Source organism: Scleropages formosus, chromosome 12, assembly GCF_900964775.1.
Source record: "Scleropages formosus chromosome 12, fSclFor1.1, whole genome shotgun sequence".
Taxonomy (NCBI): Eukaryota; Metazoa; Chordata; class Actinopteri; order Osteoglossiformes; family Osteoglossidae; genus Scleropages; species Scleropages formosus.
In genome coordinates, this window is record NC_041817.1 from 4,602,703 (window position 1) to 4,627,251 (window position 24,549).

A 24,549-nucleotide genomic window follows, 5' to 3' on the forward strand; every position below is an offset into this window, starting at 1 on the left:
TGCCTTGCCAAATGTGTTAGCGATTTCAACCTACATTACGGAGCTTGATCCCATACTACAGTCCTGTGGTTTAACAAGGACTATAGCATGGGACAAATCAAACTTTCTGTTAAAGACTTTTTCATTTGTTGAATAAACACCATTTCAGTGAGCTAATGTCCTATCTCATTTTGGGGTTTGGTTTTAAGGCTACCCAGATCCTGGGTATGATAAAAAAGGCCCCAAGACTTTGGATCTTTGGCCTCAGGGTGGCTAATGTCCTGATACATTGTTGACGGGCACTGCACCTTTTTCCCAGAAAAATATATAAAATATAGAAAAAATATAAAAATATATAAAAGAATGCAGCAGTTGTCTTAACACTGCAAAGGTGTCTGCTGTCACCCAAGTAAAGTACTTAAAACTGGTCTTACAAGCTAAAAATGGTTCATTACTACCTAATTTACTATTTACATTTGAGAAAGCCAAAAACTGAAATGCTTTAACTAGTCTGATGGTGAAACAAGCAACATCTTGCCATGGATATGTTTCATTTCAATGAGTATAACTGAAATTTAGTCAGAGGAAGCACTTTATTCTTTTAATACAGCAAAACTAAACCTGAAGAAAGAGGAATGTTTCATCAAAGTGTGACTGTTGGAAAGCCATGCTATCTAGGGATTTCGCAAAACATGCTTTGGCTCTGAATGACTGGTAAAACATCATGAAACAAAAAAGAACGTAGACCAAGAAATTTTGGAGATGGAAGGAATTACAGAAAGAAACAGTGAAGAAAGATTTGTATTGTAATGATGGAAAAAATAATATAGACAGTAATGCTGGAGAAAGAGCTGCACTGAGAGTAATTAGAGGAAGAATAATAGCAAAAACGGGGGCACAGCGACGTGGCGGGTTTGATCGGTGCTTTGCTGTGTGGCGGGTATGGGGTTCGAGTCCTGCTTGGGGTGTGCAGCGGCCCTGTCTTTCTCCCTGCGTTTGCCTCCCCTACCATGCAGAGGAAGGACCTTTGCAACCCACCTTTGCTCCTCCCTTGACTTGCCTTGGAAACCACGCAAGTGGTTGCTATGGGTCGGCTCTGACTCAGCACCTTGTATGCAATAACACTAATATTATAATTAAAGTATAGTGCACAAGAAATCATTACAGGCATACTTGTGAATTACACTGACTTCTCATCTTACAGTTGGAATCTGAACTGAGACCATAAGTTTGTTCACTGTATATTTTGTATTCACAATATATCATGTAACAGTCATAAACTGGGCAGCACAATCTTGCAGCAGATAGTGTGGTTGCCTCACAGTATCTGAGCTGTGGCCATGTGCACAGGATCAGTCCCTGTTCATTCCATGTGGAGTTTTCTTGTTATCCCTCTGTTTGTGTGGGTCTGCCTCAGGTGCTCTGGTTTCCTCCCACAGTACAAAGACATGTTTCATGTTGATTGGTGACTCTAAATTGCTCTTTGTGTGTGTTTGTATGTGTTGGTGTGTGTGTGAGTGTGAGTGTTGATGAGTGAATATGTTACATTTCTCTGCTGTTTAAATGTGTGAATGACTGCAGGAAGTTCAGTACAATTATCCAACAATGTAAGCCAAAACTGTCAGCTAAAAATTAATTAATATCACAACACAACAACATTTTCCAAAGTTCTTATGTAGATTTTTGTGTTGATTATAATTCGTTAAAGTTTCCTGATTACAAAAATTACACTAGTTGTTCTAGAGTGTCAGTTTTAGTTTGGTATAGCCATTGGAAGATTCTAGAAGGCACCAGAACATTCTAGAACATACCAAAACATTGTAGAAAGCATCATATTCTAAAACGTATTGGAATATTTGATAATTGGAACCCAGTACCAAAATTTGCCAAAATATGCAATACTTTTCTAAAAACTGATATATAGTACGAATTAACACCAAAAATATTCTTAATCTAACAAAACTGAATGGAAAATGCAAGAAGATCAACATAACAAAATTTCTGTTACATTAATCATTGTATGTTGCTTTGGAGGAACATATCTGCTAAATTGTTTCCTGTGAAATACACAGGACAGTAAAAATACACACACACACACACATTTTCAGAACCGCTTGTCCCATACAGGGTCACGGGGAACCGGAGCCTACCCGGTAACACAGGGCGTAAGGCCGGAGGGGGAGAGGACACACCCAGGACAGGACGCCAGCCCGTTGCAAGGCACCCCAAGCGGGATTCGAACCCCAGACCCACTGGAGAGCAGGACTGTGGTCCAACCCACTGCGCCACCGCACCCCCGTAGACAGTAAAAATATTTTTTTGGAAAAAAAAATTGTATTTCCTTCAATAATGAGATGACTTTGGCAATGCAATCGTTGTCAGCCTCAAATAAAGCCTCCCAGACAACTAATTCTGCCAGCACACACTACACAAGCAGCTGCATATAAAATTTATATGAAATATAAAGGTGATCATGACAGATGTGTGATGCAAAGTCATAAAGCAGTTAGGAGTTCAGGTGAGAAGTACAGATACCTACATATACACAGTGGCCAAGCTATAAACTGCTGAAATAAGCACTAGCTAGACTACAAAACAGTCACATGTGCAGATTTTGGTACACACACATGCACACACACACACACACACACACACACTCACAAACAATGTCTGAAACCGCTTGTCCCAAACCGGGTTGCAACAAACCAGAGCCTAACTCAGCAACACAGGGTGTAAGACTGGAGGGGGAGGGAACAAACCCAGGACAGGACGCCAGTCCGTCACAAGGCACCCAAAGCAGGACCCGAACCCCAGCAGATTGTGGTAAACATCTTGAATCATCACACCATTTTGTTGGCACTTAGCATGACTTCATTTATCACAAAACTATGTAAAACCACTGAGAAAAATTAGAACTTAGAAAATGTCACTGCGCATATTAATGACAGAGGCATGGTGGCAATGATGCACATCAGCCGCTTTAGAGCCTAATCTCTGTATTGCCGGAGTGGGTTATAGGCACCACGGTGACCAAAAATGTGTAAAGCAAGCAAAATGGAACAAAAAGCAGCTCTGGGAAATGTATTGGCTGGACTGAGCACAGCAGGCTGAAATCCAGATTTTAGCATGCAAATATGAAAATCATAGGTGGTCAGTCACAAATACTTCAGTGCAGTCAAGTGGGGTCTTTCAGTAAAACTGGCTTACTCTTCATAAGGAAATCCTTTTTTTGTTCACCTAGAACAAATATTCTAAAAACACTTTACATTTTTTTTCTCTGTAGTTTCAAAGTGGTTTGTCGTGTATACATCATATCTTTTATCATGTCTTTATGAATCTGAGGGGAGGAAATCGGCAATGAGATATTTTACGAGAGGAAAGAGGTGTCCAATAAAGGCAGTGCATAAAGAGGGAAATCTTTAGCTGCTAAAATTTCAGTTAATTTGCATTGAATGTTCACTGCCATGCATAATGGAAAATCTAACACTTTCTATTGCAACATAAGCATACCTTTAAAATTACCTGAAATTCAAAACACTCCACCTGAACCACCCCCAACCCCCCCCCACCGGCTGTCTCTTTAAGAGGATAAGCAAGGGAAATATTTATTTTCCAGGATTACATCCTCTAAACCTCAGCATCCAGCACTGTAAAACATAGCTAACATAAATGCCAAATTATTTAAATCATGTGGATAACATTGATACACATACAACTAAAAATTTACACAAGTCCCTTTAACTGAATAATTCTTGGGCAAAAAACTGCCCTTTCCTTATGTATATGTAATCCAAGATGTCAGCCATACACAGGACCCAAACCTGAAAAATCAGGCCTTTTCATTATTAGAACTGTAAATACATATTCTGAAACATACTGGTTCAGTTATATCCAGGTTTTGGAAGATACTTTAACACTGCACATACCTGCCAGCCTGCAGAACACCGGATATCGTGAAGAGACCAAAGTCAGTGATGACCACCTTGCCATTGTCGTAGAAGACGTTTTTTGATTTCATGTCCTTGTGGAGAATACCTTTCGCGTGGAGATAACCCATCCCCTGGAAGGAGTGACAGACAGGTTCATCAGCAGAGCTCAGACCCTGGTGACCTCCAAGGCCAACAGGGAGCAAGGTCTGTGAACAGAAAGCCTGGATTTACTCACCTTCACCATCTCCTGTGCAATTTGTCTGGTTTTATTGACATCAAGAACGACTTTAGCGTCCCGGACCACCGAGTAAAGGGTCCTTCCTTTACATAAGCTAGTAAAAAAAAAACAGTAAATTGGAAACAGTGTCAGCCCTCAGACATGTCAGTGACAGGATTTGCGGCAATTCAATATTTCTGAAACACATAATCTATTTTCTATGCCATTGTTTTTTCATCAGTTCATCTTTTCATTTTTCAATTCCAGGTTCTTTCGAGTTTCAATAATGAGGCACAAATATTTATATTTATTATTTAAATACTTAAACTTAGAAAACTTAGTAGTCTTCCTAGATTTTACTGCATCACCAACACCCACTCCTGCAGTCTCCCCACTGTCCCTGATAATCTCCCACTCTCCTTCATCTACTTGTGCCTCCTACAGAGTATAGAGCTTAGTATTCCAAAAATTTCCAGAAAGGAAAAGGAAACGCACCAAGATATAATAGAGTAAAAATAAAATACATTACATTCATTCATTTTGCAGCTATAAATGAATACCATATAGCAAATAATATGATAAATAGAAATAATAATTAAAAATAAATCATGATGATAAGTAAATAATAATTAAAAAGTAAATGATGATGATGATGATGATGATGCAATTGTGAAATTATGAAAAAAGTACACTCCAATACAGGGATCATTTTAAAAGTCAAATAACCCCAAAGTCATTTGCCCCAACTTGCTTTTCTCTTCCAACCACATCTTTTCCCTCTTGCACTGCAACATGCCCATTGTGCATGCGTGTGCTTTTCTGGACATTAATTGGCTGAGACAGCCTCCAGCCTCCAGTCAGGCTATGTTTACTGTCATTGAAGCACGTTCACAATGTTCCACACATGGTGATTCAGTAACGCCATAAGGGTTACACGCCATCTTCTTGCCTGTGACCCCTTACACTGCGGTCTAGATATCCTCTAATTCACGTATATATAGCACACCATCATCCAAACATTCTGGAAGAGGCTCTCACATAATGGTATAAATATCACCCCTTTCTAAACTAAGCATTTCCATAATGTGCAATTACCAAATGTTTTTAATAGCCCTTTTTCAATTTAAGGAGGCATGCTATATTATTAAAACACAGCACTGATGGTTCTCAGTAACAACCACAAAGTTTCATTAGGGTTAATACAACATAATACAGGCCTATCAACAAATTGCCTGAACAAACCTTCATCTCCCATAAGGTATGAACTCAGTTGTTTGCATATTCTTACAATGACTCTCAAGTGGCGGCAGGCATATTGACAATCTCATGCATTCTTCCTTGACGCACTCTGTTGTTGGCTCTTGTACCCTTCAAAGGCGGAAGCTGTACCCCAGCATAAGGAGCACAGAGCGGGGAGGGGTCCCTGCCCAGCTGGAAGCCTCAACACCTCCATTGCTTCCCCCCCAAAACAAACGCACCCCCAACTGAGGGGCCTCCACATGGGTCTATGAATATTCATCAGCAATCAGGATAAAATTAACCAGTTGTTTTTCCCACTTTCTCTTTCTTTCTCCCTCTGTTGCATCATGCTGGGAAGTTGCTCTTCTGAAGAGAGTTGAAAACCTTTAAACAATCTCTGGCAAACATTTGCTGTCAGTCCCAGTTAATGAGCCTACCGTACAAGAAACTGTTAGATATGACTTTAAGTTCGGATTTTTTTCTTAAATTTGAATCTAAAATCATAGACTAATTAGCCTGTTCCTGTTTTTTTTTTTTAAGTGGTAAGACTATTCTAAGAAAAAACACTGACAAACAAGCAAATGATTAACAATCCTGTAAAAGCTCTAGCAAAGCACTCAGTCAGCTTGCAACCTGTTGAAGTTCAATTTTTCCTGTTTGTCCAGTTTCCATTCAAGGTAAATGATATGAAATGAATGATTAAGACTGTATCCTCTGCCAATATAAAAAGCACATCTCCCCAGTATCTGTTAAATTTCATCAAGGCAGTGACATTTCACTCAATTTCCTTGGACTGCATTCAAACGTTCCAAAAAGCGGGGGGTCTATCAGTGTATGTTCTGCTTCCACGTCAAGGACCAATTTGCCCCCCATCTTAATCAAGGTGGAAAAACACCCGCACACTTGCTATGACGATAATTCCCAGCACCACTGTAAACATTTTGTTGCATGAAAAAAAACATGCTCAGCAATACATTTGCATTTCCCACAGGAGCCCCATGGGACAGTCCTTGCTGATTAATCTGAGGCTGCACAAACAATGGAGTACAAATCTCCCTTTGGTAGTGGATGTGAAGTACAGGGTGAAACTCTGGATTCAGATCAGACCATCTGCTAAGTACGAAGCTGCTGGAATGGCTAGCATATTAGTGTGCAAGCTAATGCTCCCACTTTGAACAGCATCCTTTCCCTGTGGGTGTTTATACTTGCCTTACAAATTCAGTTCAGCTTTTTTGTTTCAGTCCATACCTTAAAGGCATTGGAAATTAGTTAGATGCTTATATTACTCACCAGCCATTAAATCAAATATAATTCAGAACTATGCTACGCAGCTATGCAGTGCAACACTGGTAATGTTTGTTTTAAAGAACATGCTCTATCCTTCCCATACTTTTCATAAAAATATTTAATTTTTTTCCTTTTTTAAATTATTAATATACTTCTTTGTGGGGGGTGCGGTGGCGCAGTGGGTTGGACCACAGTCCTGCTCTCCGGTGGGTCTGGGGTTCGAGTCCCGCTTGGGGTGCCCTGCGATGGACTGGCATCCCATCCTGGGTGTGTCCCCTCCCCCTCCGGCCTTACGCCCTGTGTTGCCGGGTAGGCTCCGGTTCCCTGCAACCCCGTATGGGACAAGCGGTTCTGAAAATGTGTGTGTGTATACTTCTTTGTGCTGTGTTTTAACCTCCCTTTGAGATGTCCTTTCTTCTGGGAAGCCTCTACTCAGAAAACTAGGTTATCATGACAAATTGCTTCTGAGCAAACAGCTCCTGCAAATACCACAAAAGCAGCATTAAGTGAAAGTCGCACATAAAATAACAACAAAGTTGAGTTAATATGCCATATTTCTCTTTGAGATACTATGTTAATTACTTTATTGAAGCGTAAACATCTTAAATTTGTTAATTTTTCCACAATAACAAAGATGCCAGGTCAAAGCAAGATTGAAAACTATGTGCTATTGTAAGGAAACTATGCATCCAAACCAAGATTATGACACACTTTTATATTGTGTGGCTTGTTGATAAAATTAAACCATTGAATAAATTATAGTTTGCTCAATTAAGTTTCACTGTATACAAGTGGCCTTGAGAAGAATTTTCACAGTAGTCTTAGGTGTTAAAAAATGATTCATGTTTATACACGTTTAACATATGATGTTTATGGCAATGTTTTTGCATTCTAAGGACTCAATGAACAGTGCATTTCAGTTTCAGTTCAGCCTTAACAAGAGCCTGCTGATTGAGTTATTTTGAATTACAAGTTTTAGTGCCTGGTTAAATGAAAACATGCAGTCCCTTGAGTTCCCATGACTGAAACTGAAACACTTGGGTTTCAAGTTCTGAATTACTGGGAGTAGTCTTCCTCCATCTGATAAACAAGGAGGTCCTGAAAAAACCTTTGTAACGTTACTTCTCAAAATTCAAGGACATAATTATCATTAAGTTCAATGGCAAAAAGTTTTTATGCATTCCTGAGCTCTAAAATTGATGCGCATTTATTCTAAAATACAACTAAATCAGACAGGGACATCACCTGAATAAAAATCCTGTTGAACAAACAGACTCATCGAGTTGTAGCATCTTTAATGTGGTGCATTTTGTGGTTCTCTGTTGCAAGTATGGTGGAAATCTTGCCCACTTTACAGTCTCTGACAGTATAAGGATTAAGCTGACTCTAAACAGAGACCAGTTTAGTGTCTCCACCCACCTTAAGAAGGTAATGTGTTTGTGAAAATTCCTTTGTAAGCTGAATTCTAATAACTCAAAGATGCAGTTGTGATGAGTTTCAACAGTAAGAACTTATATGCATTTATTCTTAAGCTAACACCTATTTATGCTAAAATATCACCAAATCCCATTAAAAGGAACATAATTTCTTCAATAAATTACATTTGTTACATTAAACACAATGCAGTTTCCCTATTTCCCAGTTACTCTGTAATACTGTATGGTCTCATTCAACTTTTAAGCAGTGTACGTAGTGGGTTTAACTTAGAGTTTGCATGTTCTCCCCATGTTCATGTAAGTTTTCTCTGGGTGCTCCAGTTTCTGAACTGCTCCAGAAACTGATATGGTATTCAGCTGAATTAGAGACCCTCACGAATGACTGTATATGTAGAAGCCAACCCTCCAAACAGCAAGGCCAGCACCTAGAGCAGAGCATGAAGCATGAAGGGCCACAAAGAGCTACACAGAGGTCAGATTGTATCCCCTATTGGCAGGCCAATGCCTTTCAGGGCCTCAGTAAAGACAGGAGACATAAATTTGAAAAAATGAAGGTGTTTGCCATGGGATTCCATGTGGAACCACATTGACTGGACAAACTATTCAAATCCCAGCTGCACTGTACAGAGAAGGCCATGCTGCACTTGGATCTCAGAGGAAAATCACCCCATTCGCAGACTAGAAAGAAATGGGTCCACAGAGCTGAATTATGGTCTGAGAAAGGGTGGGGGTTCATGGCTGTGCACGGCTGACATAAACTGCATCCTTTTCTCAAAGGAATGTTTTCTTTTTACTTACACACAACGCATGTGCACCTGTCTGAATAGGAGACAGCCATTCTACTGCTCATTAGCCAGGCAACACAACTCTGACTGATTTAATAACAGAGACATCCTAAATAGCTTGTCTCTTTAACAAAGTAACAGAGCATGTCAACATTACAATCAGCTCCATTTACAATGTCAGGCTTAGCAACAAGTCAGTTTTATTCCATACAGAAAATACCTTGCAGAGAAAGGCAAAATCCTTCATATTCTTTGATCTGCATCTGAAATTTAATTTAGCCTCTCCCTTAAAGCCATGAAAGCAGACAGATTAAGTAAATTCATGGCAAGCCCAACGAACTAAATCAGGATGCTTTTCAAGATTGAGCTCAGCTGACAAGAGACATACAACTGACTTCCATTAAACATTTAACTTATTCTCTGAGAGCTAATGTCTGAAAGTCAAGCAAACTGCACTACTAGGTAATTTGTAACACCAAGTGATTCAGTTAGCTTAGTGCTTTGTAAGAACATCCCCAGAGAAATCCTCCAGTTCTGAGCACTTTGACATTTCACATAGCAGTTAACATCCCACCCTTAAGCACCCTTGAGCTCCAAACACCAGCCTCATTCAGTCTGGACATTCCAATACAGGGTCACTGATGAGTGGCGTCACCAATTAACATTTTGTGATGCCCATCAATTAAGCAATATCACGTGTACTCCTGACTTTACAGATTACTTTTGCACTAAAATATAGACAAATTAGCTTTTTATCATTAGATGCAGTGTTTAATAAAATATTTGGAAGTGCAGAAGGCAATCTATAAAGTAAACCTCTTTCTTATTATTTTTAATTATGCTTTTGGCTTTCAGGCTCTCATATTTCAAATGAAGCATTTCAAAGGACTGTTAATGGTGAAGGCCCAGCAGTATTACCACATATGAACTTTCATTTAATGTGACACCCCAGCTCTTGAAATGTTAACCGTGTTATTTCAGCTGGTACACTTACAAATCTTATTTGTATAGATCAGTTTATGCATATAATATTTTATATTAGCATGAAAATCTACATTACTCAAGTATCTACTGTAATTAAACCAGCAGCCAACAATGAGTCAGCCTTGTACAAGAGAAGTAATGAGAGAAAAAAAATGATTACTGTTAAAAAGAAAACAGCCGGCAATGTGAACGTCACAAAATTATATTGATCATTATTTCATGGTAGTAGGGACAGGTCACAGGCTTTTACCTTGTACAATGAAATGTAAATCAGTTGTAAATTAACATTTTAAGTTTAAATACCAATATTCAGGAAAGGGATTCTTTTGAAAGGGTGAAATTAATTTAATCCAAAATGCACACAAGACCTGCTTTAGCCTTCTGTCCAGAGCTCATGACATCCATTCTCCATCGCATTTCCATCATTGTTCTTCATTAATTATATGCTAAGAGGAATATCAACAGCACCACCTGAGGCCAGATGAGATACTGCCTGTGGACTTGAAGCCAGATATCTAACTAAACGTAATTTCAGGAGTTAAACATACTAGGCTAGTTGTGCTTTTCAGGAGATGCCTGGATTAAAATGCACTGGAGGGCTCACACCTTCTATTGATCGAGGCAGTTGAACCCCATTTGAGACCCAGAGTACAAAGAAAGAGGTGGAAGAGTTAGATTGTGGGTTTGCAAAAAAACAGCGCATGCGGGGCATGGAGGTTAATAGGTGTTTATATGCATTATGCATGATTGACAGCTGGGTGTTTAATACTTCCCTTCTGAAATTTAATTTTAACAAACTTCAAATAGTTTCATGTCAATTGGTCGCATTCTTGATAAAAGATTATAATTTTCATTACTATGACTCAGTGGACATTGCAGAATACATTACTGTGAAAACTAGTGGCAATAAGCACCTCCCCTCCCACACATTTCCTATACAGTCATAAATTGTCCATCTCTATTTGTTTTCTTATCCCCACCTCAAATGATTTTTCTCTCTGCCTACTGTATGTCATTACACATTTGAATAACAATGGCTAAAACCCACCTGCTGGGACTGTACCTTTTGACTGTTTATTATTATTATTTACTCTTTATTATTATGTTATGATTTACTCTTAATTATTCTTTCATTGCCAGGGGTGCGGTGGCGCAGTGGGTTGGACCACAGTCCTGCTCTCTGGTGGGTCTGAGGTTTGAGTCCCGCTTGGGGTGCCTTGCGACGGACTGGTGTCCCGTCCTGGGTATGTACCCTCCCCCTCTGGCCTTACGCCCTGTGTTACCGGGTAGGCTCTGATTCCCCGCAACCCCGTGTGGGACAAGTGGTTCTGGAAATGTGTGTGTGTGTTCTTTCATTGTTGGTTGGCATATGATAGTTATTTTTGTATAGCATTACCCCATATATATACTACTTGTGTGCTTTTTCTTTTCTTTGGTGCGTGTCAGTGAGGACCTGCACAGCAAACTCCTAGAAAAACCACCTTTGTAGCTAGTAAATTCCACTTACTGGATGAGACCTTACGCAGTCATTGTTGTAGATACAAACAGATAGGAGAGTTTTGGGCAGTATAAAAAACATGTAACGAGATATGTAGGTGATGGATAAAGCCTGCGACCATTGGGCAAAATTCTAATGAACCATTTTAAAAGCTTTAATGGGTCTCCAAAGAACCTTGAATTGTCTGAAAAAGATCACTTTCAGACCACCCATAGGGACTCACCTGGTGATGATGGCCAGGTGTGGGGGACTCATGCAGGCACCCATGAAGAGAACCACATTTTCATGCCTTGTGTTGCGGTAGGCCATCACCTCCCTCTTGAATGCCTTGAGCTGTTCCTCATTGTCGCGCTCAATATCAATGATGCGGATGGCCACCTCTCCATGCCAGCGGCCGTGATATACCTGGCCAAAGCGGCCTTTGCCGATGAGTTCGCCCACCTCCAGCTGCTCAAATGGGATGTCCCACTCCTGCAGGAAGATGCTGGTCTGGCTGGCCTTACGTGGGAAGTTGCGTGCTGACAGGAGCGATAAGTTCATCTCTTCGAACTCGTCCTGCGAGTCTTCGGCCTCGTCGTTCTGCAATGGATGGCAGCAAGATGTTCAACTTTCACACCAGCTGGACACACTAGAGACAAAGAACTGAAGAAACACCGCTGCATCTGCAAGGAACCCAAGAGAGACCACAGCTCAATTATGAGTGAATTTAAATTTGAAAAAAATAGTGTCCCTTTTCTGGATTTGGAATTTTTAAATTTTAAGAGAAAAACCTGATCTGGGTTAAAGCAGATGCGCATCTGTTCAACTGAACAAATAACATTTTGTTTCAGGCATTAGAATCACCTGACCCTTCTTTCAACACTTCACATTGTCCTGAGCAGATAATTGTTTTCCAACATGATCACCACGCAACCGTCTTATAACACACTTGTTATTTTTCAGAGGCACGGTTCTACGAATAAACACTTCAACATATTCCGTGTTCTTCTCATTACTTAGACAGTTGGTAATTAGGGCTGGATTTGAAAATGCTGACAAACTTTGCAGTGGGGATGTGACCTGGAACAGGGCAGAATAACAGGTACGGTAAAGTACTGTCACATCCAGCCACAAAATGAAGACTTCCTCTTACCACTTGATAACAAGCAAAAAAATACTTCAGTTATTCAGACTCAGCAACTAGACCACCTGAGTGCTCAGAGAAAGCTGGAAGAACACACAGCTGATTACAAGAATATGGTGAATTTGGTCAGTTGAAGACAGCACCATATATATGAGTACAGCTTCAGGAAATGGGGCATTTTCATTTTCTCTACACCACCTTTGTGAATTCTCAGCATGGACATAGAATGTTGTGGGTGGTGATAGGTGGTGATACACTTTCACATAAACAGTATTTTTCCCTACAGCCATTACAGGCCTGTATTCCATTTTATTTGCCTTAGGTGGGGGACTTAATGGTGCAAACCATAATAAAAAAGTGTAAATAAAAAGGTAATGTTATCTGATTGTATCTACAACAATGACCAACACCCCAAAATTAGTTATAGAATTTAAGAATAGTACTTTAGGTGAAGATTATTTTGGAATACTGAAGCTGTCAGGGGATGTAGACCAAGGCAAAAGGGGTCTTTCTACTATAAACATATGAAGGTACGTGACTCACCTCGGATGTAGGTTCAACTTCAATTTGTAGAAGGGGATTTCCTTCATTGCTGAAAGTAAACACACCATATGTAAAGGGATGAGTATTTTAAACTCACATTTTCTAGTGAAACTACCAAGTGGATTTAATTTTCGAAGCCTGTGGACGATAATCCAAGCAGGCAGGGCTTCTTCAGCAGCAGGAGCTTTCTGCATCCCAGCAATCAATGCTGACAGTGTGTGACATTTGTGAGCATGTTAATGACCCTCTGGAGCTACTGCATGGCTTGGGATGGCACATGACCTAAGTGTCATGGACATGGGGCCAAACCTAACAGTGCAGTAATGGCACAAACCCTAGAACATCCCTTTCCTCTAATGACTGCACACTGTCGAGACCTCAGAAAGGATTCGTCGACCCAACAACCCGCATTGCCATTAAGGAAATAAAATTTAGAAGCTGCAGCTACCATAGTCAGCTACATTAAGCTATTCTCTATGGTATATAAAAATATATACAGTATATTACCATCATGAAGAAGCCAGGCTTATCAGGGAGAGTCTTACTAAAATGAGTTACAGATTAAGGGTGAAGAAGAAAACACAATGTCACATGTCAGAGTCTAGCTGGTCCACTGTATACAGTCAAGACAGTGTGAATGTGATTTGACATGGAGTCTCCAAAGGACTGAAACTTTAGTGGCACTATAATTGCACTAGGAATTCCTTCAGGTTATGCAGCTTTCACTGAGAATGAAACTGCTGCTGAAGGTGCCTCCTCAGGCAGTCCTACAAATATATTAAGCAAACTTAGTTTTGTTAGGGAGACCCATTGAAAATGTTTTTGCTCCTCAACTGTTGAAAATACATGTCTATCGGAACTGAATGCAATCAAAGAAATTCTGTAAAAAGGACAGAGCCGAGGATCAATGTTGAGAAGAAGATCACTGAAGATGTTAGCCTTTTCATTACTATATTAATACTACTTTCTAAGACAAGGAGATCCAGACCATATCAGGAAATTATTGCTCACACCATTATAGGGCTTTCTGAATCTTTTTCTGCTAGTGCATATCATTTCAAGAAAATGTGTAAGTGTGACAAAAACACAGTAAAGGAAGACCCATCAGATCACACTCAGTACTTCAGTACTCAGACATCTAACACCTATATTCCATGTATACACATTTACATTTATACACTTAGGGGATGCTTTTCTCCAAGGCAACTTACAATGTTAAGATACGTACAATGTTTTACCCTTTTACACAGCTGAACAATTTTTACTAGACCAATTCAGGGCATGTACCTTGCTCAAGGATACTACAGCAGGAGGTGGGATCTGAACCTGGGTACTTTGAGTGCAAAGCAACAGCTCTGATCACTACGTCACCTGATACCCCATATACTACATACCCGCACAAAGGTGTAATCATACTGTGTTTAATAGAAGGACACACAATATATACACCGAACTCAGCTCCCTGACCTGTGTGAGCGAACCCTTGTGTGCTATTTTGGATCTCTAATGTCTTTCTTTCCTTTTCTCCAAGACAGAAATTACTTCTGACATAGCTCTCCATGACACATTAGCCACAGCCAGGATATTCAGAGAGCATTTAGGGCCAAACCAGTGCAAGTCTGGTTATAACTGGCGGGGCCACTTTGTTCAGATTTGAGTGGTGTTTTTGCTTCTATACATGAGCACAGCTGCAACTTGTTAATCTCAGCATCTTCACATGTGTTTTCTGTGTCTGTCATGGAGGATATCAGTGTATCTTTGCAGAGTTACAGAGTTACAGAGTACAGTTTAGCTTGGCACATAGAAAAAAGTTAATGGATTACACTGAAATATGTTATTAACATTACAAAATTGTTTTGGTAAAGAGAAATATGACAGGAAATCTCCCTGTGAAGTATTAATGTACTCTTCAAACTGGAAAAGTATCAGATAAAGTGAGTGACAGTGACTTTTCAAACTCTACATACTATATGTGACAAAGTATTTTTGGAGGGGCATGTTGTCAAAGAGTTGAACAAAACAGGGAACATACTCTTTAGACACCATATGAATATGAGTAGATATTTACAGTGGCTCCTGGCTGCTTTGTTTCTTATGTACTTGATGTCACGTCCCACGGGGTCACTGCCCCTCCTGGTCAGAGGCGGCGCCACTCAGTGCCGCTAGGTAACGCTCACGTATCACCTCACAGTCTCATAGGACAAGGAGGTATAAAAGGAGCCAGCGGAGCAGAACTACTTGCGGATTCTTAATCAGCGGTTCTATTGTGCTCTCTTGGAGATTCGTAGTCTCTTGTTCCCTCAGTCTGTTTCCTAGGTGTTCATGTTCCAGTCCCGAGTGCCCGTCCTGTCAGTTCCTGCCTCTTGTTCTTCAGTCCTGGTCCAGTGTTCCAGTCCGGTATTTTGTCACGTCTCGGGGTTACGGTCATACTCACAGAGTAGCGTTTCACTGTTCACCGTAGTTCAAACACCGTGTATGCTTCCTGGTCTCGTGTTTCCTGTTTCACTTCCACCGAGTGTCTTACAGTACGCACAGTGCACTTTTAACATCACGCTGCACGTGAGGTCATTTTACATTTCGTCTGTGTTTGGACGTAATAGCAACACGCGTCCGTGTCGGACTCCTGTCCGGACACTACACTTGATGCTATACATACATGCTGCTGGAGATCTAGGAGAATACAATATATACATTGGCCCCTACATATGTCCTTTGGGTTATTTACTAGTTAGGTTCTGTAAAAACCTAGGGTATAGCCACCATAAATTTTAGAAGTACTCTATATTCCAACGAGGTGGGGTGTGATGGTGCAGTGGGTTGGACCGGGTTCTGTTCTCCAGTGGTTCTGGGGTTCAAGTCCTGCTTGGGGTGCCTTGCGACAGACTGGTGTCCTGTCCTCAGTGTGTTCCCTCCCCCTGCAGCCTTCTGCCTTGTGTTGCCGGGTTAGGCTTTGGCTCCCTGCAAGCCCCCTTTATGGGATGAGCTGTTCAGACAATGTATGTATGTATATTCTAATGACAAAAAAATTAAGACTGGAAATGAAAAATACCTCATGTCCAAAAGCTCAGTCAGTGTTGACTGAATCATCTTATAAGCATTGTCATCTTCTCACCACTTTCTTCTTTCACTATTATCTCCACTTTGGTCACCATGGTAACAGTATGCATCATACATAAAAACACAAGCAAATTTATAAGGCATACCTACCTAGTACCATCTATGTTCCCCTTTTGCCTGCTGAGAGGCCTGATTTCTTCAAGGCATATGGTCAACAAGATGCAAGAACCAAGCTTATTCAAGGGCACCACACAGTTCCTGTAAATTTGTGGGGAGGCACATTCGTATTGTGAACATCCCATTTCAGCTCATTCGAAACTGAACACACTGTCATCTTTGAGGAACTATCCTGAGACGCTTTGACACATGGTGCATTACCATGCTTTGAAAATCCATTTGTAAAAGGGTAAACTGTAAAGATGACATGAACAATTTTTATATATACTGTAGCATTCAGCATTGTTCAACAGGTACTAAGGGGCCCAATGTGTACCCAGAAGACATTCCCTTTAATCATAAAGCTTTGGTAATGATGTGTTGACTAAAGCCTGGACTCTTCTTCTGACCTGACAGTAGTGGAAGCAGCCAGTGTCTTCTGCTGCTGTGTCCCTGTCCACTTCAGTGTTTGATAAGTTGTATATTGCAAGGACCTTCTGTGGACCACTGTTGTACAGAGCTATTACGGTCTTACTTTTTGCCCAACTGTCACCTTGCACAAGTTTTGCCATTTTCCTCAAAACTTTTCTATCAAAGAGGATTTTAGACCAAAAGGACTGCCGCTGACTAATTTTAGTGTTTATAGCATCATTGACTGCAGACTATTGACAGTGCAGTTTAGCCGTTTCTCAGCTGCTAGAACCAGTGTGTCTGGCACCATACATACTGAGTCATACTGCGATACACTATGATACACTGAGTCACTGGCACATAACTCACTGTTTCAGTGCATGCAAATTGTACGGGTAACTGGGCAAGTACAACTTGCTGAAATATGTCTTAAACACGTCGAAGATTTTACATTTCAATTAAAAAATTAATGTGTCAGTAGTAGTATGACATCTACAAAAGTTCAGTTAGGAATGCAGATACATAGTTTACTTTTTATTTTATTCCTCTGAGAAAAACTGGGTCAAAATCTCCTTGAATGTGGTCTCTAACTGCGGCTTCTATATTAACTCCACAAAGTCACAGTAAAAAAGGAAAAAAAGGACAGTGATGACAGTAAAATTCCATTATCACAATTAAACACTCAGTTCAAATGTGTAAGCACCAATATTCGTATCATCCCCTAAAAGGCAGCAGATGTTGCAGTGCAGCCATTAACCAGAACAAGGTCATGTCATGGCATGACTTTCATGCCCCTCTTTTTCCTGAACTCCCAACCCCCATGGCTGGGTTCTCCTAACTTATAAACAGAGGGCCTTTGGCCATTAACATAAAGTACATTTCACGTCTGCTCTGATGTGAATGTCCATGAGGCATATTCATAAAACCCAGACTTTTAATTCCCACATTACCTTAATGTGATCTCTACATACATTTGCAGCAGGAGAGGAAGCAAAAAGAAAAATAAATAAATAAGGAGGAAATTTTTTGGCTACTTTTTGTCCTTAAAAACTGGGAGATACTGTTGCTTTGCAGAAGACAAGCAGGAAGCCTTCACTACATGTCAGTCAGATGACTTGGTTTTTATGCGCTTGCCAAAAAGATGGTGATATGCAAAAACACTTAATACATCTTTCAGCTAAAAGATATATCCATAAACACTTTGCATCTGTTTATGTAGCAGATGCAGTATAGGAGAATTTAAATTAACTTTGCTTAGGGGCAACATGGTACAGTGATTTAATTACTGTATATTTCCGCAGTTGCTTTCTTCATGTCTCTATTAAAAATTCCTATATGTGAAAAATATACCTTTCTACATATGAATTTTACTTAAACCTCATTTCATGTATAATTTTTTCATAATATAAAGATTTTAAAGTAGAGATTTGGGGTAAATATAAATCATTCCCAGTGATGTAGATACCCAGACTCATTCACCCCCTTGAGGGGTCACCCATGCTGTCTTTCACCAACACAGCACTCTCTTATTTGTCTCTTTTCTCTAGATAATGATATGCTGAGTGAGAAAAGGGTGATGCATGCAAAAGCCATACTGCCTGGACTATGGCTAAGCCATCTAAACCAAACCCAAAGGGGCACTTGACCTGTCTACATGAAATAGCCAGTGTTTCTGTCTTGCAGCTACTTAATGAAATGGCCTTTCAATTTTAATTATTTCTCCAAACTTCAAATCAGCTGCACATTGAATTTACCAGACTTTTGTAATTCGGTTTTCTTTTTGCTGAGATTTCTATTTAACTTGGGGACAGCTGATAGTGTAGTGGTTAGAGCTACTGCCTTTGGACCCAAAGGTCACAGTTTTGATTCCCACCTTCGGCTGTAGTACCCTTGAGCAAGGTGCTTACCCTAAATTGTTCCAGTAAAATTACCCAGCTGTATTAATGGGTAAATAACTGTAAGTTGCTTTGTAAAAAGGCATCAATGAATGTAAACTTTGAATGTTTAATACTGTGTGTCTTTGGGGAATCCTTCCAAAATCCAGACAGACACAATGATTGAATACACAATTAATTACCTATATTTAGCGTTGCATTAAATTTTAGTTTGTAGTGTTTCATCTGGCTGCATTTCTGATGGAAATTTGCTTGCGCATTTTGTTGCATTCACTCAAATCAAAAAATGCCAACAAAAAGTCGATGCCTGGGAAAGCAGGTAACAATTTTAGAATTCTAGGAAGGAATGTGTGGCACTTCCGCAACGGTTACTTAACCAGAACTACTATAGTAAAACACATAACTCCAGAAATGGCTGATGTGGAGCAGCAGTTGGCGTAATGGTTAGAATTCCCATCTTTGACTTTGTAAGGCCGCATTTCAAATTCCACCTTCTGCTGTAATACCCTTGAGCAAGTGTCACGTCCGGATGTGAGACCGACATAGATGTGTATTACTGTAAAGTAAAGTATAATGACCCCACATGGAGAGTGTATTTAAAAGTGCACAGTACAAACTGGAAAGTACAGTGTAGAGGTCAAATGATGAACATGGGACATGCAGATGCTCAATGCATTTTTACAAAGGTGAAAATTGCAACCTGGATCTGTGAAAGGGACTTGAATAGAGAGGTATGATGAAATACTGGACTGGAACACTGGACCTGGACAAAAGGACCTCAAAAGGCAGGCACAGACAGGACAGGCACTTGGGACTGGTATATGAACACCTATGGAACAAAACTTGGGAAATGGGGGAGTAACTAAGGTTCGCAAGGAAATTGCAGTAGAACGCTGACTGAGAATCAGCAATCTTGCTTTGGCTGTTTGCTGCTTTTCTATGTGTATATTGTGTGGGCTGATAACACTACATAGTATCCATTGGAAGTCACTTTGGAGAAAAGTGTCAGCTAAATAAATAAATATAAATGTAAATGTAAATATGTGACTGATTATCACATTGTGTACCGGTGTATGGGCCTGGACTAGTGGAACCAAGTGGCGTCTCCTCTGGCCACTAGGGGTATTGTCCATGTGGGTCATGACAGCAAGGTGCTTACTCTCAATTGCTTTGGTAAAATAAAATTACCCAGCTGTATGAATGGGTAAATTGTTGTAAGTAAATTGCAATAATTTGCTTTAGAGAAGAGCATAACAACAAATCAGTAAATGTTCAACAACGAATCAATTAACAGTAACAAAAAAAGGTGTCTCACCCTGGTTCGGAGAGGACAGGGTGCAGGATGACTTGAGGGGCTCTGCATGGTGCCTCCAGTGTGACATCTAATGCAAGAGAAGGAGAGTTGAGAGAAGGAGCCAATCCAAATGTGATGATGTAATAATGGTGGAACCGCTGGCGGGTCACATGGGCCTGCATCAGCCTCACTTAAGAGGTCCAAGTACCAGAACAACTGCATTGCCCCTTTGTTAAACATTTATCAAAGAACCCCATGTCTACTGTCCATCCTACTTAACAGACCGTGGAGCGACCCGTAATCAAGGGACTAAATAGATTATCTGTGCAAAATGTGGTTCAGAGGGACTGACTTCAAAAGACCTTTGACAACTTTGATGCAGTGCATTATGGGAATGGATAATGATCAATTATGGTGTACTCACCCGGAAAGATGAACTGCTGCTTATATTTGAAGTAATGAGGGGCTGGAGACAAAAAAGGAAGGGCCAAGTGCAACCATGTTATTCCACAGGGGTGGCTTATGGCACCCTAATAACCACTTAAATGCCAGAAAATTCAAGCATGACATCGTTTTCAAGAAGTTATGCCAGGAAGCTATTTTATGGCAGAATGTGACAAAATTGTGTATTACTTGTCCTTAACCCTTTCTATATGGTTTGACATGAATAAACTGTAATAAAACAAAAAATCAAACCTATAGACCTTCAGCAAAGCTCATGTGTTTCATTCATTCATAACAATTTTTTACAGCTTAGCTCAATAATATTAATTGCTCAGTAAGAAATGTATAAATTGGAAATATCTGCAGTCATAACTGAATACATGCAGCTTCTGTCACATGGCATTAGTCATTACTAAAGTGTGAAAGAAATTACCTACCAGTCAAGTTGAACTGTTTCTGCTGCCTTGTGCACTGGGGGGATGGGTGTAGGGGGGAGGGGGGAGTAGCGCTTGGAGGAAGAGGAGGGGCTGGAGATGAAGGTGTGGAAGAGGTTGTGGATGAAGGATTACTGCTGGAATCTGGCTGGTATGGAACAGGAATGTGGTCCTGCAAAATCAAACAGTTATTAACGATTAATGAAGTATTCCCAACTGTTCCCATGTGGCTTTTGTTCCCAAAACTGTTAAAAAAACTGCTGCTACTAAAATATGAAAATTTTTTCAGCATGAGTAAATAACAAATCCATAATGTTAATAAAGGATTATATCTGTCTCAAATATCATTTCCACTGGGAAGTCTAATCGCATTGTGAGTATTCCAAAACATCAATTCAATCTAATAATACTAGCACCAGAAGACTGACTTCTCTGACTTTGCCTCTGTAAGGTGAATTCTCATAAAATTAAGCTATAACTGTGTTTGCTTTCCTTGGTAAAAAAATTTCGTGCCTTCTCGAGTTCTAAAATTGACACCAATTTATGATAAACGTAACCAAATCCATTAAAGTGACATAATTACTGTTATAGTCAACATTAGATAGAGCAAAACATAACAAAGCAGTTTCCTTCATTAATTACTTTATAACACTGTATAGCTGTCTACATGTGCTTGTTCGGCCCTTTCATACTTACAATATACAATACATTTCACAAGTTCTGAAAGAAAATCTACGTACATATGATACAACATTTCATGTGTTAATTCAAACTTTAATGCAGAATAGAGAATAGTGAAGAAAACAGAAATCAATTAAAACAGTGGAAATAAATTCTCACTCACTAGACAAGTTGCCTCGGTTTGGTCAAAACGGAAACCATGATTACTGAAATTATAACAGGTGAAACTATCAAACAAGGGGTCATGGAGGTTGAGATCTTAAGGCAGTACAAGCTGAACTATAAATTTAAAGATGACCATATGGTAGCTCTGGTCTGGCTCTGCTCAGATGTGAGGAGATGGACAAAAACCAAAATTCAATCCTCGTAAATGAGAAGCAATGCTTCATAAATTGATGTAGCAGTATTAAATTAAACCATATGTAATCTCGAGTTCTCATGAACCAAATGGGGGATAATTTTATTGGTATATCACTAGTAATAAATTTTTCAATAGTTTACTAGTGTTCCTCCTCCTTCAATACAACTACATAAAACTAGGACAGTGGGGCATGGTGGTGAGGTGGGTTTGGCAGGGGTCTGCTCTGTGGTAGGTTGGGGGTTCAAGTCCTGCTTGGGGTATGTTGTGGTAGACTGGCATCCTGTCCTGTGTGTTCCCTCCCCCTCAAGCCTTGTGCCCTGTGTTGCCTGGCTAGGCTTTGGGGCACCACAACCAGTTGTAGACATTGTGTGTGTGTGTGAAACTGGGACTCTGCTAGCTAGCTTTCACATGAAAAAAAGGACCTTGTTGTTATGCAGACACTTTTCTCCAAAGCAACTTACAATGGATACTATGTAGTGTCCACTGCTAGATACACTACTTCCACTGGGTCACTCATCCAACACTCTCTCTGCGTCACTCACACACTATGGGGGAATCTGAACAGCGTGTCTTTAGACTGTGGGAGGAAACCCACACAGACACAGAGGAGAACATAAAAACACCACACAAACTGAACAGGGATCAAACCCACATTGTCTCACACCACCCAGGCACTGTGAGACAGCAGTGCTACTTGCTGTGCCACCCAAGTTGTGTTAAGCTTCATGGTCAGACCTTTGTGACCCCTCTGAGGCCATTAAATGAGATGTTGCATTAGGTCTTGCCCCTTGCACGTGAAGCAGGTAATAATGTCTCCTATGGGACTTATTTACCACATGATGTCTAACAATACATGGCAGCAGCAATGACTCCAGCATAATTAGGTTATTTTTCAGAATGTAGTTGTAAAGTCCCTTTGTTGTTGTCCCACCAATTCCCTTTATTAGAGCATTTTCCAATGCACAGTGTCTAATAGCACAACCACTTCTTTCATTCTAATGTGTCATATTGGCTTATTTTCAGCTCAGGTTTAGTGTGGCAAGGACAACCTCACAGAAACTGCTTTCAGTAGTGACAGTAAATTGCAGTCAATTTCAGCGGTTCCTCCTATCCTTAGCAACGACTCAGTGTTCTTCCCACAGCAACTAAATGCATCTTAGAAATTAACACAACATTAGGTCACTGGGACAGGCTTTTAAAAACAGTCTCCCACTCTCAGAGAAATTCTTGGAAAAAACAACAAAGCATATTCAATAAATCTGACACATTTTTCCAGCAGTAACAGCAAAGCATGGAGAAATATAATTGCTGCAAAAGTAGTCTGCAAGTAATTGTATGTAGAAGCAGGACAAAAGGGTCAAACTTAGGAGCTGCTGTTCTCTGGAGTCAAGAACATCCCTGTGATCCCTGAGGTGACACTTCAGTGTCCAAGCCACAATTAAACTGTAAAACATCTGCAGGGTGGGCTCATATCTCAAAACACACTCAACTTCACATGCAACTTCTGGTCATGCCCATGGTGATATCCCACCTGGACTACCGCAATTCCCTGTGTCTGGTCTTCTAGCCTCAGCCATCAAGCCTTTTCCGCTTACATTGAATGCTGCAGCGCAAGTTGTGTTTGACCTACGAAAGTGTTCTCATGTCTCTCCCTTCCTTGTCTCCGTTGGCTTCCTGCAGCTGCCCATATGAAGTTCACACTTTGGTTATTGCCTACAAAATGGTCAAAGGATCTGTACCACAATATCTCCAGGGACTGATCATACCTTACACCTCAGCAAGAGTGTTACTCTCCTCCACACATCGCCATTTTATGGTCCCACTTATGAGACATACAATTTTTTAAGTCATAGGTTCTTGGTTTTGGCTTCCTGTGGTGGAATGAGCTCCCTCTGTTTTTTGGAACTGCTGAATCTCTTCCATGATTCAAGAAAGGTCTCGAAACCTACCTCTTTTGGATTCACTTCTCTCCAGATCTCCTGATAGCTCCATTAATTTGCAATACACCCTCCATCACCATCACCCTTGTATTTCCATTCAATGCTATAGGCAGCTAGTCATGTAATGTGCAAAAAAAAATGGCAGGATGGGACAAACTGACTATACTTCAACAGTCAAATGTCTGCATCTATGATTCTTTGTTAGGAAATGCACTTCTGTTTACTCTGAGTTGTATGTCACTGTGGAGAGAAGCACAGCTAAGACCCTATGCTGATCCAGCTGCACTAAAAGAAGCTTTTCCTACTGTCCTTGAAATTGGTCACAATATGATTACTGTATATGATACTCATGACATTATAATCAGACCTACAGCTTCATGCACCTCTTTATACATTTATCTGACACTTTTCTTCAAAGGAACTTACAATACTGAGCCACTTACCCCTTTATATAGGTGGATAATTTTACTAGAGCAGTTTTAGTATAAGTACCTTGCTTAAGAACACTACAGCTAGATGGGAGATTAGAACCAGTAACCTTTGCACCCAAAGGCACTGGCTCTAAGCACTACACTACCAGCTACTTTTAGGGTTTAGGGGCCTTGACATACAGTACATCTTGTGGGAGTACAGACTGTTGATCAGTCACATGCAGTGTTTCCTCAAATGGCAGAAATAATGTCTGTAATGGCAAGCCACAAGACTTCCTCACCACGGTAAAGAACCTACCTTGTTGATCTTGTTGGTTTTAGGGAGCGTTTGGCTGATATGCAAATCCGTGTACCTGAGCGGGTTGTTGATATCACATGGTACAGACTCGGTCCTGACCAGGCGAGCTGAGAAGAAGAGTAGGTGA

At 40.3% G+C, this 24,549-nt stretch overlaps 1 protein-coding gene across 3 annotated transcripts in view; it reads right to left on the minus strand.

Moving 5' to 3' along the window:
- Nucleotides 1–24,549, minus strand: part of ksr2 (kinase suppressor of ras 2) — a 113,626-nt gene that overhangs the window by 6,284 nt on the left and 82,793 nt on the right. For all 3 annotated transcript variants that reach the window (XM_018740516.2, XM_018740515.2, XM_018740514.2), the window contains exons 11-18: nucleotides 24,423–24,529; nucleotides 20,715–20,883; nucleotides 20,258–20,299; nucleotides 19,855–19,921; nucleotides 13,021–13,069; nucleotides 11,578–11,933; nucleotides 4,144–4,240; nucleotides 3,906–4,039 (exon numbers count right to left, since the gene is read on the minus strand). In XM_018740516.2, coding sequence (XP_018596032.1) covers nucleotides 3,906–4,039; nucleotides 4,144–4,240; nucleotides 11,578–11,933; nucleotides 13,021–13,069; nucleotides 19,855–19,921; nucleotides 20,258–20,299; nucleotides 20,715–20,883; nucleotides 24,423–24,529 — 1,021 coding nt within the window. The remainder of the gene's footprint in view (nucleotides 1–3,905; nucleotides 4,040–4,143; nucleotides 4,241–11,577; nucleotides 11,934–13,020; nucleotides 13,070–19,854; nucleotides 19,922–20,257; nucleotides 20,300–20,714; nucleotides 20,884–24,422; nucleotides 24,530–24,549) is intronic.